At 39.2% G+C, this 18,268-nt stretch overlaps 1 protein-coding gene across 5 annotated transcripts in view; it reads left to right on the top strand.

Annotated features, from left to right (window-relative positions):
* TANC2 (tetratricopeptide repeat, ankyrin repeat and coiled-coil containing 2) overlaps positions 1-18,268 on the top strand; it is a 359,716-nt gene that overhangs the window by 268,536 nt on the left and 72,912 nt on the right. For all 5 annotated transcript variants that reach the window (XM_057318084.1, XM_057318083.1, XM_057318081.1 and 2 more), the window contains 2 exons: positions 2,316-2,449; positions 16,775-17,006. In XM_057318084.1, the coding sequence (XP_057174067.1) occupies positions 2,316-2,449; positions 16,775-17,006 (366 nt within the window). The remainder of the gene's footprint in view (positions 1-2,315; positions 2,450-16,774; positions 17,007-18,268) is intronic.

Here is an 18,268-nt window from a genome sequence, read left to right as displayed (position 1 = left end):
TGTTCCCCAAAGCAGAGGTTCTTTAAAGGTAGTTCATTAAGTTATTCTCTGACATCCATTGCTTTTTATCTCCAGAGATACTCTAAAAATACCAGGACGCTGCTATTCTTGAGATAAATGTCCATATGTTGCGGCTGTAGATTTGCCCTGATAGTGAACTTTCAAAAACTTGAAGACGGTGTCAAAGGAGATAGACTATGTGGTTATGTATTTATCAGAATTACACAGAGCCAGCAGTCGCCTTGCACAAAATAATTTTCCTTGTAATCTGCCGAAGTCCAAACTACATCCTACCTCTGCCACCTTCCCAGAACCACCAGCCCTTAAGAAGGGTCAAGAATAAGTGACTGATAAAGTATGCGAGCTGTTTTTCGACATTAATCTGTTATCATGTAAGCTGGTGCTGGGGGTTTTACTGGCAGCAGCAGAATTTCTTTCATTAATGAGTAACAATGATGTCTGTATGGAGAGATGGCTTAATTTTTCCACAGAGTTTAATTTACATCAAGCTTGGATAGGTTTATTTGAATTCCCAGTGGCTTTCCTAACCCTCCGTCAGTGATACCAATGATACAGTTGTAGAAATAATGAAAACAAGTTGGAAAGTCATTGGAGCTCCCAGCTTCCATCTCTTCATCATCTGCCTTCTTTCTTCCGCCCCTGCCTCTTCTACACTGCGCAGCACTGCTCTGAAAGATGTGAGCCGCTCAGCCTGCAGCCCTGCATCGCCGGGCCCCGTCCTTCCCCCACAGACACTCAGCCCCCGGCCCGCCCCCTCCTTGTCATTTCCCTGGGAAGGTACAGAAAAGCTGTCAGGGCAGGCACTAGCCTGTCATCCTGCTTTCCACCCACACCCCTTCCCAAACCTGACTCCCCCGTCAGTCTCCACCATCACCGTCATCACCCACCGCCCCCCCCAGCACAGACACACAAAGAATAAAAACATTCTGTAAAAATAGACCCATTGTGCAATTTAGGCGTTATTACGTTAACTACAAGTATACTCAGTGCAGTAGTTAGGGAAGCTCTAATACAAAACTATCTTTTCCCATCACTAAGAGTCTCAGTGTAGGTATTATTTGAATTTGACATTTGCCAACAGCTGCCAAGCCCCCAGACAGCTGTTAAGTAAGTAACCCCTACCCTCCCTAGTCTATTCATTTCAGAAGTCTGTTTTGCCAGTTTGCTGTGCATATTGACTGCTGCCTACCTATGAACTTATTTCTCCTGTTTTCTGGGTGCTAAGCAGAGAGTAAAGATACTCCAACGAAAAGGAGGGCATCTCCAAAAGGCAGTGGCTAGAAGATGGAGGGTATTCAGGCAGTAATTGCCCACAAAATCAAATACCAGATAAAGGGGAATGGGGTGGGGAGAAGGAGTGAACAACAGAAGTGATACAGTGACAGTCACTGAGCTTTACCTCAGTTCACACGTTTTCAGTCTTTTTCCACTGCTGCCTCCCACTCCTGTCCTCCTACAGTTATTCTGAACTCGGCTCCGGTGACCAGAGAATTTACTCTCCCAGCTGGATGGAAGAAGTCTTAATTCAGTCCTACTGGTGGGGAGTTAAATGAGGACTACCTTCCCCTATTCTTCCTCCTTTTCAATGGCTAGTGACCATCAACAACCTCCTGATTTTGGTACCCATTGTTATACCATGATCTGTATCCATGTATATATAGTCTATAACTTCTAGTAGGAGATAAGACATTTTCTTAATAACCTGAACAAATGGAATTTTTTAAAAACAGCTTTATTAAAGTACAATTCACATACCACACAATTCACCCACTTAAATTGTTCAACTCAGTGCTTTTTAATATATTCACAAAGTTGTACAGCAATCAGCGTAATCTAATCTCAGAACAGTCTTATCTCCCCCTAAAAGAAATGCCCACTAGTGGTCAACCTCCATTCTCCCCCTAACTCCCTACCTTCACCCCTATATAACCACCAATTTACTTTTTGTCTCTATGGATTTCTCTGCTCTGGGAATTTCATACAAAGAGAATCATATAATAGATGGTCTTTTATAACTGGCTTCTTTGAGTGAGTGTAATATTCCATTGTATGGATATTCCATATTCCATATTTTAACCGTTTGTCAGTTAATGGACATTTGGGTTGTTTTCACTTTTGCACTGTTATGGATCTTGCTTCTTTGAACATTTGTGTACAAGTTTTTCTATAGACTTAAGTTTTTATTTCTCGTGGAGTAGAATTGCTGGATCACAGAACAAATGGATTTAACCAATCTTCCTTTAATTCAGGGTTTTATGAATATCTCATGCAAACATCTCATCTTTTTAATCCAGATGTGGATGCCCACAGAGAGCTGCCACTCACACAGCCACCTTCAGCCCACTCATCCATCCCCAGTGGAAGCTGCCCAGGAACCCCAGAAATGCGCAGGCGGCAGGAGGAGGCTATGCGGAGACTAGCCTCGCAGGTACAATAGGGTTTCCCGGGTGCGGGCATGCCAGTTTCATCTTAACATCAAGGGGCAGAGGTAGGGGGACCCTTGGCAAAATGGACAGAAATGTGTACAGGTATACCATGAGACCATGGAGAAAAGTTTCTTTGCTGCTCCTAGAAAAATACTTTGTCATTAAGGAAAAAAGCCTTATTGTTTGAAAGGCCCTCAGAAATAACCAGAGTCCCATAATAAATAGATAAGGAAGTTGAGGCTCAAAGAAGTTGTATGATTCACCCAAATCACATTATAAGCACTCAGTAGTTTTTTATTTTTATTCCTAGTGCAAAGCTCTTCCTACTATAATATACTGTCCATAATATTTTTTATATGTTTGGGTTTTAAATTTCTGTTTTCATCAAAGTAACATATGCATGATTTTCAAAAATCAAATAATGCTCAGAGACTTATAATAAAAAGCGGCAATTCATTTTCCCTCCTCACCCCAAAGGCAGAGACTCTCAACCCCTGAGGCTGTTCTTCTGATCTTTACCTCCACTGTTTCTAAATAATATTCATACACTGCTGTAATTTTTTCATCAGTTTTATATATATTATCTCTTGCTGCTTCTTATGAATGGTGAGAATTTTAGGTCTTTCATTTTCCTTCCTCCCTCCATCATCTCAGTATCATTTTATCATGATTTTTGTCTGAATCCCCATTATAGTATTTTCAGTATTAGTACTGTGTACATATGGTTCATTGTGGAACCAAGGATAACATTTCCTTCCTGAGCAATTTTGTTTTTTCTGGGGTTATGAAATGCCTCAATTTAAATTTTGCTTATTCTTTTTTTTTTTTAAGATTTTATTTATTTATATGAGAGAGAAAGAGAGTGAGCAAGAGAGAGAGAACACAAGCAGAGAGGGGCAGAGGGAGAGAGAGAAGCAGACTCCCCGATGAGCGGGCAGCTAGACATGGGGCTTGATCCTGGGACTCCAGGATCATGACCTGAGCCAAAGGGAGATGCATAACTGATTGAACCACCCAGGTGCCCCATAAATTTTGCTTATTCTTGGCAGGTAGAGCATGTGACTCTTGATCTCAGGGTTGTGAGTTCAAGCCCCACGTTGGGTGTGTAACCTACTTTTTAAAAACTTAAAAATAAAGTAAAATTTGCTTATTCTTTTTCAGATCTATAGCTATAATCCATAATCCTTAATAGCTTGTAAAATGCCTCTCAGTACAGTTTTCCAAATCAGTTACAGTTCCCCTGAGACATCTATCTCAGAGCCTTCCATCCAGCTCAGCCTGGACCCAGGATGCTCTCGAGGCTCCCCACCTAGTTGTTATCCTGAAAATTCCCATTCCTTCTCTTCTGTGTTTGATCCCATGTCATCATCTTCTTTCTTGATTTTATTTCTCATTTTGGTGGAGCACGTCCACCAGTGGATTCCTATGAAATAATGCATGGGATGTAAGTTTTTAAAATTTAATGTTTCTAAAAGCATCTTTATTACATTCTCATACATTACTATTTATTTGACATAATGTAATTCTAGGTTAAAAATTATTTCCCCTCAGAATTTTGAAGGCATTGCTCCATTGTCTTGAGCTTCTAATAATTTTGTTATTAAATGATATTCCTAAATCTTTTTTTATTAAACATTTTATTTATTTATTCGTCAGAATGAGAGAGAGAGAGAGAGAGCACAAGCAGGGGAGGAGCAGAGGCAGAGGGAGAAGGAGATTCCCCACTGAGCAAGGAGCCTGATGCAGGACTCAATCTCAGGACCCTGGAATCATGACCTGAGCCAAAGGCAGACGCTTAACCAACTAAGCTACCCAGCCGTCCCTTATTTCTAATTCTTTATACCATTCTTTCTCTCCAGAAACTTTCAGGATCTTCTTTTTTTATCACCATTGTTCTTGGGCCTTTTTTCCATTTATTCTGTTGGTACCTAGCAAGCCCTGGTGATACTCTTTGATTCTGGGAAATGCTTTTGTATTACTTACTGATAATTTTATTACGACCATCTGCTCTGTTCTCTCCTTCTACAACTCTTTTTAATCAAAAATTAGATTTCTTATACTGATACTCTAGTTTTCTTTAGCTTTCTTTCCTGTATTCTACTTTTGTTTTTCTATTTTGGTTTTTTATTTACCTTTAAGACATTTTCTCAGCATTACCTTCCAGTGCTTTCACAAGGATTGGCTATCATAGTTTTAATTTCCAGTAACTCTTTTGCCCTAGTTGTTCCCTTCTTTTTTATAGCATTCTGTTCTTGTTTTATAGATGCAGTATTTTCTCTTATCTCTTCCTTTGTACTTAGGCACTGGAAAACTGATTGGAAGCTTATATGTATAGAGAGCTTAACTATATAACAGTAAGATGACCCACCAGCCTTTACTAGAAATGCCCAAAAGTCAGTGTTCATAAAGTTTTTCCCTTGTGCTGTTCTTCTCTAGCAAAAAATCCACACGTCTCTTTCCTGGAAGATATATATCTTGGGTATATATCTAGAGCTAGGCAAGAGAAGAGCTAGAGTTTCATCATTCAGTATGCAGACTTCTACTTAAGTCCTTCGTTTTCACTCCCGCACTTGACCCTTACCTATTCTGTGTCTGATATCCCTAAGTCTGTTCTCCCTGGTTTTGTTCCTCTAGTGAATATAATTCTCTTTCCTGTGGGTGTTGGGGAAGATAGTTACCTGGCTGGGCAGGATGGGTGTGGTTGTCTGGAGATCTAACTGCCCCTTTTATAAACTTCAAATAATTTCTGTGTTTTCAATTCTTTTCCTCACCCCCATCTTCCATAGTACCTGGTGCTTCTAACTCCTATGCTTTTCTGAGGTTTTACAGATGATCTGGCCTAGTCCTGTTGTCATTACTTCCAGCAGGCATTTATTGCACCTTCTCCTATCTGTTAAGTCATTTATGAATCCTACATCCACTTTCCAACCTTAGATATTATAATCTGAGATTATAGATAGATATCCCTATAGGTGGAGTTTGCATGTCTCTTTCTTGTTCTCCTTATTTTTGAGGATTTTCAAGAGAAGAGCAAGAGTTTAAAGGTGTCTGTTTCCAATATTCAGAGAAATCTCTTGTCATGGTTAATTGGTAATGAGGAACAGGGAGTCATCTGTAATATCATAAGGTTCTAATTTCTTCATAGAAATCCAGTCCAGCCCAGAGCTCAAAACAGCATATTTCCCCCAACTACATTTTACTATCCCCACTTATTGGGCTTTTGAAAACAGTCTCATATTTCCCTCATATTCATTGCTAACTCAGTGCAACTTTAAAAGACATCTGCTTTTTTCTAAATATTTTGTATAAACTAGCTCCTGCTTCTTCTTTAGAAGAATCAGAATAAATATCACCTTCGAAATACATTGAATGCTGAACTTCCATCATCATCATCAATTTACTCATTTAGAATGGATGTTTGAAATGCATCTAATACAAGACTGAAGTTAAGGCAGTGAACAAAACAGACACAGTCCCTGCTGTTACGTAGCCCATGTTCTCGCAGTGGGAGAAAACCAATAAACAAACATGTAATATGTCAGATCGTGATGAGTGCTGAAAAGAGCTCCAGGAATTACGTCTCCCCACATTGTCACTACTTAGTCTCTCTCTCTCATCAAGAGAAAAAGTCTCAAGATGTTTATGTTCAATATTTGGAAAATGTTACATATTGTTAGTAGGAAATTAGTGACTACAGTTAAGAAGTGATCTCATTTTAAATTCCATGATCATTTCAATCTTAAGCAAAATGTAAATAGATCTTTATTTTGCCTAGACATCTTTAAATTTATATTAAACATTGTATAAGAAATGGCCCTTTAAATTAAAATCGATGTTTATGTTCAAGATTTGGAAAATGTTAAATATTGCAAGTAGGAAATTAGTGATTATTTACCCTTACTCAAGAAACATATTTTAAATTTTACAATTATTTCTTCCTGAAGCAAAATATAAACGCACCTGTTTGCTCCTAGAGATAGGATAGTTCTAAGTTTATAGTAAATGTTGTAGAAGAAATGGCACCTTATTATCCCGGTAATTGTGCCATGTGTTACATTTTAAGTATATAAGTTTGTTCTTGGAACCATAGAGCAGAAGCCATCAATCTTGCTTCTCACTATAACAACCAGTAAGCAGAAGCCTTTTCAGTAAGATTTTCAAATCAATTAGTATTTTGATGAAGTAAGCTAATATATGTGAATTAAAAGTGTCTATGAGGGGCGCCTGGGTGGCACAGCGGTTAAGCGTCTGCCTTCGGCTCAGGGCGTGATCCCGGCGTTATGGGATCGAGCCCCACATCAGGCTCCTCCGCTATGAGCCTGCTTCTTCCTCTCCCACTCCCCCTGCTTGTGTTCCCTCTCTCGCTGGCTGTCTCTATCTCTGTCGAATAAATTTTAAAAATCTTAAAGAAAATAAATAAATAAATAAATAAAAGTGTCTATGAAAAACCTCTTGGTTCAGTAGACAAAGTTCTTAGTGCCAGTTCTTATATATCAGTAATTATCATTGATATATTCAGGACATGCTGTTAGGTGGGGAGGAAAGGGCAAAGAAGTAACTATGGGATGCCGACTTTCCTGTAAGAGAAAAAGGGATATAAAAAAAATACACATGTACCTGCTTATTTGTGCAAAAGAAACACAGGAAGGATAAACCAGAAGGAAAAAGATACTGGTTACCTAAAGCAGTGGGTGGGAATGGAGAATAGAAAGAAATGGGTAAAGGAAATGGGGTACCCATTAAGATGAAGAGGGATGTGACATTCCTTTGCACGTATCTTTTTGTATATCTGTGACTCTTAGAAATATAGTGATGTTTCACATACCCAAAACATAATTAAAAACAACCAGTAGGTTGGGGGCGGGGGGAGCCCAAAGTGGAATGCCAACATTCGCAACCTAACTGTATTTCAAGATTTTATCCATTTATTTAGAGAGAGTGTGAGAGAGTGCACACACGCAAGGGCGGAGGGGAGGGGCAGAGGGAGAGAGAGAATCCCAAGCAGACTCCATGATGAGTGTGGAGCCCATTGCAGGACTCAACCTCACAACTCTGAGATCATGACCTGAGCCAAAATCAAGAGTTGGACGCTTAACCAACTAAGCGACCCAGGTGCCCCAAACCTAACTGTATGTCAAATGAATCACATGACCACAATGAAGAAGGCAGTTTGGAAGACAGCATCTTGACTGAATACTGTAAGGCTAAAGACAAAAAGAACTGTGCCTAAATGCTATATTCTGATTAATAAATGTGTTTCTCACAGGGGTATGGTTATTAGCAATTCTGAAAATCCTACATGTATATATTAGAATTGATTGGATATATAAAAATATCGTAAATAGCAACCCCAGGTTTCTCATTGTTGGAGAAAGAGGTTAACAAATGAAGAAAGGGATATCTAAAGTGAGCCAGGTGGCACTGGATTGAAATCTGAGGTATCAGTGTATACTCACAATTTTTGTATGTGTATCTTCTTGAAAGGACACAGATACCAACCTGAAGGAAATCCTCATGACTGAAGCTGGAACAAAGTAAACAACAAAATAAATATAGTATTGGATATAACCAATGGAATAAAATAAGTCCATATTTACTAAATCACTCAAGTAAATACATGGGGGAGAAGGGACAGCTCTTTCTTCCAGTAGAATTATAATAGTAAATGTAGAAGGAAAGAGGGAGGAAATAGAACATCACTCTCAGGCAAACACTACGTGATAATCGTTGCAGACAAGATCCACTGATGGATACTAAAGTCAGTGGGCAAAAGTTTGAGGAGAAACAGGATTTGTATTGTCTCAAAGTGTCTCCCGCAAGATATCTATTAACTACAAAGGGAAAGAGAATAACTTTACAGTAGAGAAATCTGGCAGAAACCGTTACCTTAACCAAAGTGATCAAGGTCAGTGTCTCCAGTAACAAGACACATCAGCATCGTGGTCCCCATGATACGATCTACTGAGAAGGACACAACATTGCTTTTGTGGTATTCTTGCCCAGAAATCTCAGCTGGACTATGAGGAAAACATCAGACAAAGTCAAATTGACATTCGCCAGAATAACTGATCAGTACACTTCAAAAGTGTCAAGGTCATGCCCATTCATTTGCTGTCCACAAGAGACTCATTTTGAACCTAAAGATACATTCAGACTGAAAGTAAAGGGATGGAATACCATCTTTCACGCCAATGGACCTCAAAAGAAAGCTGGGGTAGCAATTCTCATATCAGACAGATTGGATTTTAAACCAAAGACTATAGTTAGAAACACAGAAGAGCACTATATTATTCTTAAAGGATGTATCCAACAAGTGGATATGACAATTATAAATATATATGCCCCCAACAGGGGAGCAGCAAGAGAAGCCAACTCTTTTTTTTTTTTAAGATTTTATTTATTTATTTGACAGAGAGAGACTGCCAGCAAGAGAGGGAACACAAGCAGGGGGAGTGGGAGAGGAAGAAGCGGCTCCCAGCGGAGGAGCCTGATGTGGGGCTCAATCCCAGGACTCTGGGATCACGCCCTGAGCCGAAGGCAGACGCTTAACGACTGAGCCACCCAGGCACCCCCACAAGCCAACTCTTAACCACAATAAAGAGACATATAAATAAAAATACGTTAATAGTAGGGGACCTCAACACTCTACTATCAGCAATAGACAGATCACCTAAGCAAGAAATCAACAGAGAAACAAGAGCTCTGAATGCCATACTCGACGAGTTGGACCTCATAGATATATATATAGAACACTACACCCCAAAACCAAAGAATACTCATTCTATTCTAATGCCCATGGAACATTCTCAAGAATAGACCATGTTCTGGGACACAAAACAGGTCTCAGCCGATACCAAAAGACTGAAATTATCCCCTGCATATTCTCAGACCACAACGCTTTGAAATTGGAACTCAGCCACAAGGAAAAATTTGGAAGAAACTCAAACACTTGGAGACTAAGAACCATCCTACTCAGGAATGATTCAATAAACCAGGAAATCAAAAATCAATTTAAACAAGTTATGGAGACCAACGAGAATGAAAACACAACGGTCAAAAACCTATGGGATACTGCAAAGGCAGTCCTAAGGGGAAAATACATAGCCATCCAAGCCTCACTCAAAAGAATAGAAAAATCTAAAATGCAGTTTTTATATTCTCACCTCAAGAAGCTGGAACAGCAACAGAGGGACAGGCCTAATCCACGCACGAGGAAGCAGTTGACCAAGATTAGATGAATTAGAAACCAGGAGTACAGTAGAGCAAATCAACAGAACTAGAAGCTGGTTCTTTGAGAGAGTTAATAAAATTGACAGACCACTGGCAAGACTTATCCAAAAGAATAGAAAAAGGACCCAAATTAATAAAATTATGAATGAAAGAGGAGAGGTCACAACCAACACCAATGAAATGGGAAGGATCATTAGAAACTTTTATCAACAGCTTTATGCCAATAAATTAAGCAATCTGGAAGAGATGGAGGACTTCCTGGAAACCTATAAACTACCAAGACTGAAACAGGAAGAAATTGATTTTTTAAACAGGCCAATTAATTATGAAGAGATTGAAACAGTGATAAACAACCTTCCAAAGAACAAAACTCCAGGCCCGGATGGTTTTCCTGGGGAATTCTACCAAACATTCAAAGAAGAAATAATACCTATTCTCCTAAAGCTATTTCAAAAAATAGAAACAGAAGGAAAGCTACCAAACTCATTCTATGAGGCCATTATTACCTTGATTCCCAAATCAGGCAAAGACCCCATCAAAAAGGAGAATTATAGACCGATTTCCCTAATGAATATGGACGCCAAAATCCTCAACAAGATCCTGGCTAATAGAATCCAACAGTACATTAAAAGGATTATCCATCATGACCAAGTGGGATTCATCCCTGGGATGCAAGCGTGGTTCAACATTCGCAAATCTATCAGTGTCTTAAGATTTTATCCAGAAAAAAAAATTCAAAAATCATATGATTCTCTCAATGGATGCAGAAAAAGCATTTGACAAAATACAGCATCCTTTCCTGATTAAAACCCTTCAGAGTGTAGGGATAGAGGGTACATTCCTCAATCGCATAAAAACCATCTATGAAAAGCCTCCAGCAAATATCATTCTCAATGGGGAAAAGCTGGAAGCCTTTCCCTTAAGATCAGGAACACGACAAGGATGCCCACTCTCACCACTATTATTCAACATAGTACTAGAAGTCCTTGCAACAGCAATCAGACAACAAAAAGGGATAAAAGGTATCCAAATCGGCAAAGAAGAAGTCAAACTGTCTCTCTTCACAGATGACGTAATACTCTATATGGAAAACCCAAAAGAATCCACTTCCAAACTATTAGAAGTTATAGAGCAATTCAGTAATGTGGCGGGATACAAAATCAATGCTCAGAAATCAGTTGCATTTCTATACATGAATAATGGGACTGAAGAAAGAGAAATTAGGGAATCCATCCCATTTATAATAACACCAAAAAACATACGTTACCTTGGAATTAACTTAACCAGAGACGTAAAGGATCTATATTCTAGAAACTATAAATCACTCTTGAAAGACATTGAAGAAGACATAAAAAGATGGAAAGATATTCCATGCTCATGGATCGGAAGAGTTAACATAGTTAAAATGTCCATGCTACCGGGAGCAATCTACACTTTCAATGCTATCCCGATCAAAATACCAATGACATTTTTCAAAGAACTGAAACAAATAGTCCTTAAATTTGTATGGAACCAGAAAAGGCCCCGAATCGCCAAGGAACTGTTGAAAAGGAAAAACAAAGCTGGGGGCATCACAGTGCCGGATTTTGAGCTGTACTACAAAGCTGTGATCACAAAGCCAGCATGGTACTGGCACAAAAGCAGACACATAGACCAATGGAACAGAATAGAGAACCCAGAAATGGACCTTCAGCTCTTTGGGCAACTAATCTTTGATAAAGCAGGAAAAAACATCCGGTGGAAAAAAGTCTCTTCAATAAATGGTGCTGGGAAAATTGTACAGCTACATGCAAAAGAATGAAACTTGACCACTCTCTCACACCATACACAAAGATAAACTCCAAATGGATGAAAGACCTCGATGTGAGACAGGAATCCATCAAAATCGTAGAGGAGAACATAGGCAGCAACCTCTACGACATCGGCCAAAGCAACCTTTTTCATGACACATCTCCAAAGGCAAGAAAACAAAAGATAAAATGAACTCTTCTGCGCAGCCAAGGAAACAGTCAAAAAAACTAAGAGGCAGCCCACAGAATGGGAGAATATATTTGCAAGTGATGCTACAGATAAAAGACTGGTATCCGAGATCTACAAAGAACTTCTCAAACCAATACGCGAGAAACAAATAAACAAATCATAAAATGGGCAGAAGATATGAACAGACACTTTTCTAATGATGACATACAAATGGCTAACAGACACATGAAAAAATGTTCAAAATCATTAGCCATCAGGGAAATTCAAATCAAAACCACACTAAGATACCACCTTACGCCAGTTAGAATGGCAAAAATTGGCAAGGCAAGAAACAACAATTGCTGGAAAGGATGTGGAGAAAGGGGATCCCTCCTACATTGTTGGTGGGAATGCAAGTTGGTACAGCCACTCTGGAAAACTGTGGAGATCCCTTAAAAAGTTAAAAATTGAGCTACCCTATGACCCGGCCATTGCACTACTGGGTATTTACCCCAAAGATACAGACGTAGTGAAGAGAAGGGCCATATGCACCCCAATGTTCATAGCAGCATTGTCCACAATAGCTAAATCGTGGAAGGAACCGAGATGCCCTTCCACAGATGAATGGATTAAGAAGTTGTGGTCCATATATACAATGGAATATTACTCAGCAATCAGAAAGAATGAGTTCTCAACATTTGCTGCAACATGGACGGCACTGGAGGAGATAATGCTAAGTGAAATAAGTCAAGCAGAGAAAGAGAATTATCATATGATTTCTCTCATCTATGGAACATAAGAACTAGGAAGATCGGTAGGGGAAGAAAGGGATAAAGAAAGGGGGGGTAATCAGAAGGGGGAATGAAGCATGAGAGACTGTGGACTCTGAGAAACAAACTGAGGGCTACAGAGGGGAGGGGGATGGGGGAATGGGATAGACTGGTGATGGGTAGTAAGGAGGGCACTATTGCATGGTGCACTGGGTGTTATACGCAACTAATGAATCATCGAACTTTACATAAAAAACCAGGGATGTACTGTATGGTGACTAACATAATATAATTAAAAAACATTAAAAAAAAAAAAGTGTCAAGGTAATGAAAGACAAAGACCAGGAGCTCTTACAGACTACAGGAGCCTGAGGAAAAATAACTAAATGCAATACAGGGACCTGGATAGAATCTTAGAACAGAAAAAGGGCATTATTGGAAAACTAGTGAAATTTGAATAATGCCTTTAGTTAATAATATTGTGCTAGTGTTGTTTCCTAGTTTTGATAATTATGCTATGGTTATGTAAGATATTAATAAAAAGAGAAGCTGGGTGAGGGATATACAGAAACTCTGTGTACTACTTTTGCAGCATTTCTGTAAGTCTAAAATTAGTTCAAAATAAAAAGTTAAAAAATAAATAAAAGTCCTACTGCAAAAAAAAAAAAAAAAAAATCTCCAAGCTGGAAAATTACTGAGGCAGAACCCAAGTCTGGAAGCTATTCTTAGCTTCCAGCCCCAGGGTAAGGATTAGAGTCAGAGTTAAGGGACAGAGAAAGGCAAGAAAAGGTTGTTATTCATACTAAACCTCCAGGTCCCTGGAAATATTAGAAGCCACACTAAAGTGTTGGAAGGGATGTGCTGAGCAAGAGGTCAGTCAGCTGGGGATGAGGGAATTCAAGGATAATGAAAAGGAGACACGGAGTGAGACTAGGAGAGCACACCTGAAGGATGGGTATTTGCGACATTAGAATTTAAATGGTACAAATATCGGTCATTATGTAAATCAAGTTTTTATTCCAAATGAATTCCAGATAGTCAGAGCTGTCCTTTTCTTTTTGTGAGATTAGCTTAATCCTGTCACAGATTATTCGTTTGAAGTAGAAAACTGTCTTTGGAGAGTGAAGGCCTGGGATTTTTAACACAACCCTGACAGATTTGCTGCCACCCAATTATTTGATGAGGCCCTTTGTTGAGGATTTTAATTCATCTTATGATTTATTGTATACAGCACTAAATCAAAGCTTTTTATTTTATTTTTTTTAAAGATTTTATTTTTTAAGTAATCTACACCCAGTGTGGGCTTTAAACCCACAACCCCAAGCTCGAGTCACGTGCTCCACAGACTGAACCATCCAGGGGCCCCAAATCAAAGTTTCTTATACCCAAAGCTATGCTGACTTCCAGTCTTTTGCCTATATAGCCTACAAACCTGTCTTTTTCTTTCTTCCCTCTTAGGAGTAATCAAAAATTTACTTTCTATTCGGGTGTCTGGGTGGCTCAGTGGGTTAGGTGTCCTACTCTGGATTTTGGCTCAGGTCATGATCTCAGGGTCATGAGATCAAGTCCTGCATCAGGCTCTGCGCTAAGTGTGGAACCTGTTTAAGAGTCTCCGTCTCCCTCTGCCACCCCCCGGCAAATAAATAAATAAATAAAATTTACTCACTATCTTTCCCAAAGAATTAATATAATTCTGGTCATATCAGACATACTCTGGCTAGAATTATTTAATAAAAAAGTCTAGGGATTTGGGACGCCTTTGGCTTAGATCATGATCCCAGGGTCCTGGGATGGAGTCCCGTATTAGGCTCCTTGCTTGGCAGGGAGCCTGCTTCTCCCTCCGCCTCTGCCTGCCACTCCCTCTGCTTGTGCTTGCTCTCTCTCTCTCTGACAAATAAAGGAATAAAATCTTAAAAATAAATAAATAAAGGAATGGGGCATAAGTTTAAAAAAAGTATAGGGATTTAACATAAGAAAACCTTGAAATGGACAGAAATTAATAATATGAGAGGCATAGCTGAAAATGAAATTTCAGCGAATCACCCTGAGAGACAAGAATTCAAGGAGAATTCTACCTGCTGATTTATTGGGGGCAGACTTACTCTGAATCATTTCCAAGAAGTTGGAATGATAGTGACTGAAGATAGGTGGCCATGTTAACTTTCTCAAAACTATAGGGAAAAATCTAATACCACTGAACACTGGTGCAATGAGAGACCGAAGGAAAAAACCACATTAGCGACTTGTTTCCTATTTGTATATGTAGGAAAAGTTGTAGATGATGTCAATAGACAATTTGGAGGAAGTACCAAATAGGTTTGACAAATGCACCTGTGTTTGTCAGTTACTTACGTGTGCATGTTCTGAAATGTCTAGTAAATAACCTATTTTGAGCCACAGTGCAGATATCGTGAAGGTGTTGAATGGTCTTTCTGCCTGAATTCTGCAAAGCAGTCAAGACTTTTTATTTGAAATGCTGAAGAAACATTTTAAAATAAAAGAAAGAAAGGTAGCCACAGAAGGAGTAACTTTAGCAACGTCCTTTGTTAGATAAAACCTCATTCAGCCAAGGGCACAGATGATTTTTAATAAAATCAGTAAGAGAAACCTTTTCCTAAATTGCAGAATTTTTATCTTCAAACTTCTATCCCATTACTTTAGGTAAAGGGTAAGTTACAGCTGATTTGCTCAGCTGTGCTTCACCTCGACATGTGGAAGCAATCAAGGTAAAATAGGATGAAAGTTCATATTGATTCAGAGGTTTGCTGTTTGCTTTTTATGAAGTAGATATATGTATCCATGTGGATATAACCACTGACATTCTTCACTGTTCCTTGAGAGGGCAGATCAGTTGCTGCCAGGTTTTCTCTTTGGTTCCTTGCACTGTGCTTAAGATAGGTAATAAAACAATGACCAATCTATCTAAAGAAAAGAATGGAGATTTTTAAAATATAACTTCTCATTTCCAATTCCGTATTGTGGTCACATATCATTGCTTCACTCACAAGCAATTCCTATCCTCAGCTTTCTGTGGATAGTAACACTTCCTGTATTAAATTTTTCCTTATGTGCTTAATGAGAAGGATTTCAGGTGTTTAAAAAAAATGTGACATTTCTGGTATTTGTTAAAGAGCAAGAATGATACCTATAGATCAGGAGTCTTTTCAAAATAGAACAATTTAGTGGATGACTGTTCTCTGAGAGATGGTAGAAGAGCTGGAGTCCCAGTACACTATCTATGAAGGCTCCCAGGGCAGTTTTCACCTGCCTAAAGGCACAAAGCCAGTAGCCATAAAAGAGAGAGTACACAGAACCTCGATGGTGGTGGTGGTGGTGGTGGTGGTGGTGGTGGTGGTGGTGATGATGATGATGATGATGATGGAGAGGAAGAGGAGTAGGGGCAAGGCAATGATGATGATGACAGCATCAGCCGACATCACTGTGCACCTTCTTTGCACTGAGCACCACGCCAAGTGCTGTCCATATATTCAAGCTGAATCCCCACTGCCAATTTCATGTTCTCTCCTGTGTACCTTCACTTTCATGAGTAGTTATGAGCCAACAGGGTGCTGCAGATTAAAATCACCCTCTGCCCTTACCCTTGAGGCAAAGAGAACACCAGAAGGTTTGGAGTGAGCTCTGTGCAAATTCAAACAAACAAACAAACAAAAAAACCCACAGGTTAAAACCAAGTTCCGGCCAGACAGCCCAGATGGATGGATGATATTAAGACTCACACATTTTCCAAGTTCTTTGAATTTAAGACCTGCAGCTAACAAAAATCTCAGTCATTTCCGTTTTCCTGTCATCTAATTCTCATCGTCTCTGGGTGCTAGAAAATACTCATGATAATTCTTAAATCTGAATTATTTTTTATAAAGCTATTTACAACAACATTAATTTTTAAAAAGTAAGGACTTAATAAATACATGTGTTTATTGAGATTAACAAGGTTTTTCTGGGATCATTTTATTCCTAATACTTTATTGCAAGATTGGACTTTTTCCTGTACTGTTCCATGCTGAATAAATATTAGAGAGATAAATGTAAATCTTTATTCTCAGACTTGTTTCCTGTTTCTTATAATCTAAAACCCAAATTCTGCAAAGAAATCTTATAATCCAAAACTCAATTTGCATTTATAAATTTTAATTGTGAATTATGATATGTGTATGTAATAGAAATATTATATCAAGTTTCTGATCTTAGATAAAGCAGGCAGTTTCTGAGACAGCAGCTTTTGGTTTTATTTGAAAAAGTTGAGGAATGGGGAGACGGAAGACAATGTTAGAGAATGATCATACAGTAACCGTGGCTGTTGCTCTTGCTCCTGATAAACCTGTTTGCGTTCTCATCTTTCTGTTGTAGGTGGTTGCCTATCACTATTGCCAAGCAGATAATGCCTACACCTGCCTGGTACCAGAATTTGTCCACAATGTTGCTGCCCTGCTCTGCCGCTCACCTCAGCTGGCAGCCTATCGGGAGCAGCTTCTTCGGGAGCCTCATTTACAGAGCATGCTGAGCCTTCGGTCCTGTGTTCAAGACCCCATGGCCTCCTTCCGGAGGGGAGTCCTGGAGCCCCTGGAGAATCTCCACAAAGGTACAGATGGGGTGCACAGAAGGTGAAAGGTGGAAGCTTTGGAGCCCAAGTTCACCCAGAGTGTGCCATAGAAATGGTGATTTTTATCACATTGCCAAAACCAAATGTGCCATAGCTGATGTCCCACAGGATACGGTTAACAGAGAAAAGATTTTACCTGAAAAAAATGAAAATTCCTACAGGAATTGCTACTTCTTCCTTTCTCTCTAAAATTTCTCATTCTCACATCCAAATAGAATACATTTTTCTTGTACTAAAGATAGTAGAGCTTCTAGTCCTTTCTGTAGAGTTCAAAAAATCAGTAAAGCCATGGCTCCCAACTCTGTGTTGTGGCGTTTGTGTGGTTAGAAACCTCCTCATCATTATGTTTGGGTTTTGTCTTTTGTCTTTTGTTTTTTTGCTCCACAGTTAGGTAAATTAAATGGCATCCATGGCTGCACAACACTGTGTATATACGAAACCTCAGCTTTCCACTAAAAACTATTTAAAAGGTATTTAAGACATTTTTAAGAAGTGGGGGAAAAAATAAAATGGAATCCATCTCCCTCTTGTGCTCATGCCCTTCCTCCCTCTTTCCTCTGCAACTCTAGTGTCAGCTGTGGCCTTCCCTCAAGCCTCTCCTCCTTCACTCACGTCTACCCCATCCCCTTAACAGTGTTTTATCAGTGTGGAAGCCAGAGAAAAGGACTGGAGTGAACATGAGGTTCCTGAGCAATCACGTTTATTCCTGAGAGACTTTTATATCTTTCTTGAAGGTTTTGGAGGTATTCAGTAAGAAAAAGTGATTATAATTTCCTTTCTCCTGGCCGGCATCTTCGGTTATTTCAACCTCCATACTGGTTACTTGGATATGAGAGTTTCTCTTCTCAACTCTGATGACCTCTCTATACCTTTACTACCTATTAGCTTCTCCGTACCCTAGACGTTTTTAAACCTTGGAATTTCTCCACAGATATTTTAAAGTATATTTTCTCTATGATCAGCCTACATCCTGCTAATTCTGCCTTCGTGATGTTTCTCACATCCATCAATCTCAAATTCATTCCTGTCATTGTCACCCCAAAAACCGTTCCGTTGCTCATGGCATCATATCTGTATTACTACCCTTCCTGGTCTTCTCTGGTTTTTTAGTTTAGTGCTACTTTTACATCATAGCACACTGAGAAAATTATAAAAATTTGTATAGCTTACTGAGATAAAAAAAATCGCAACTCGTTATACCTAGACATGACTTGCCTTGAGGTTACAGCTGTGCCAAGCCC

Source organism: Ursus arctos, unplaced genomic scaffold, assembly GCF_023065955.2.
Source record: "Ursus arctos isolate Adak ecotype North America unplaced genomic scaffold, UrsArc2.0 scaffold_24, whole genome shotgun sequence".
NCBI classification, from domain to species: Eukaryota; Metazoa; Chordata; class Mammalia; order Carnivora; family Ursidae; genus Ursus; species Ursus arctos.
This window is presented reverse-complemented; position numbering and strand designations above follow the sequence as displayed.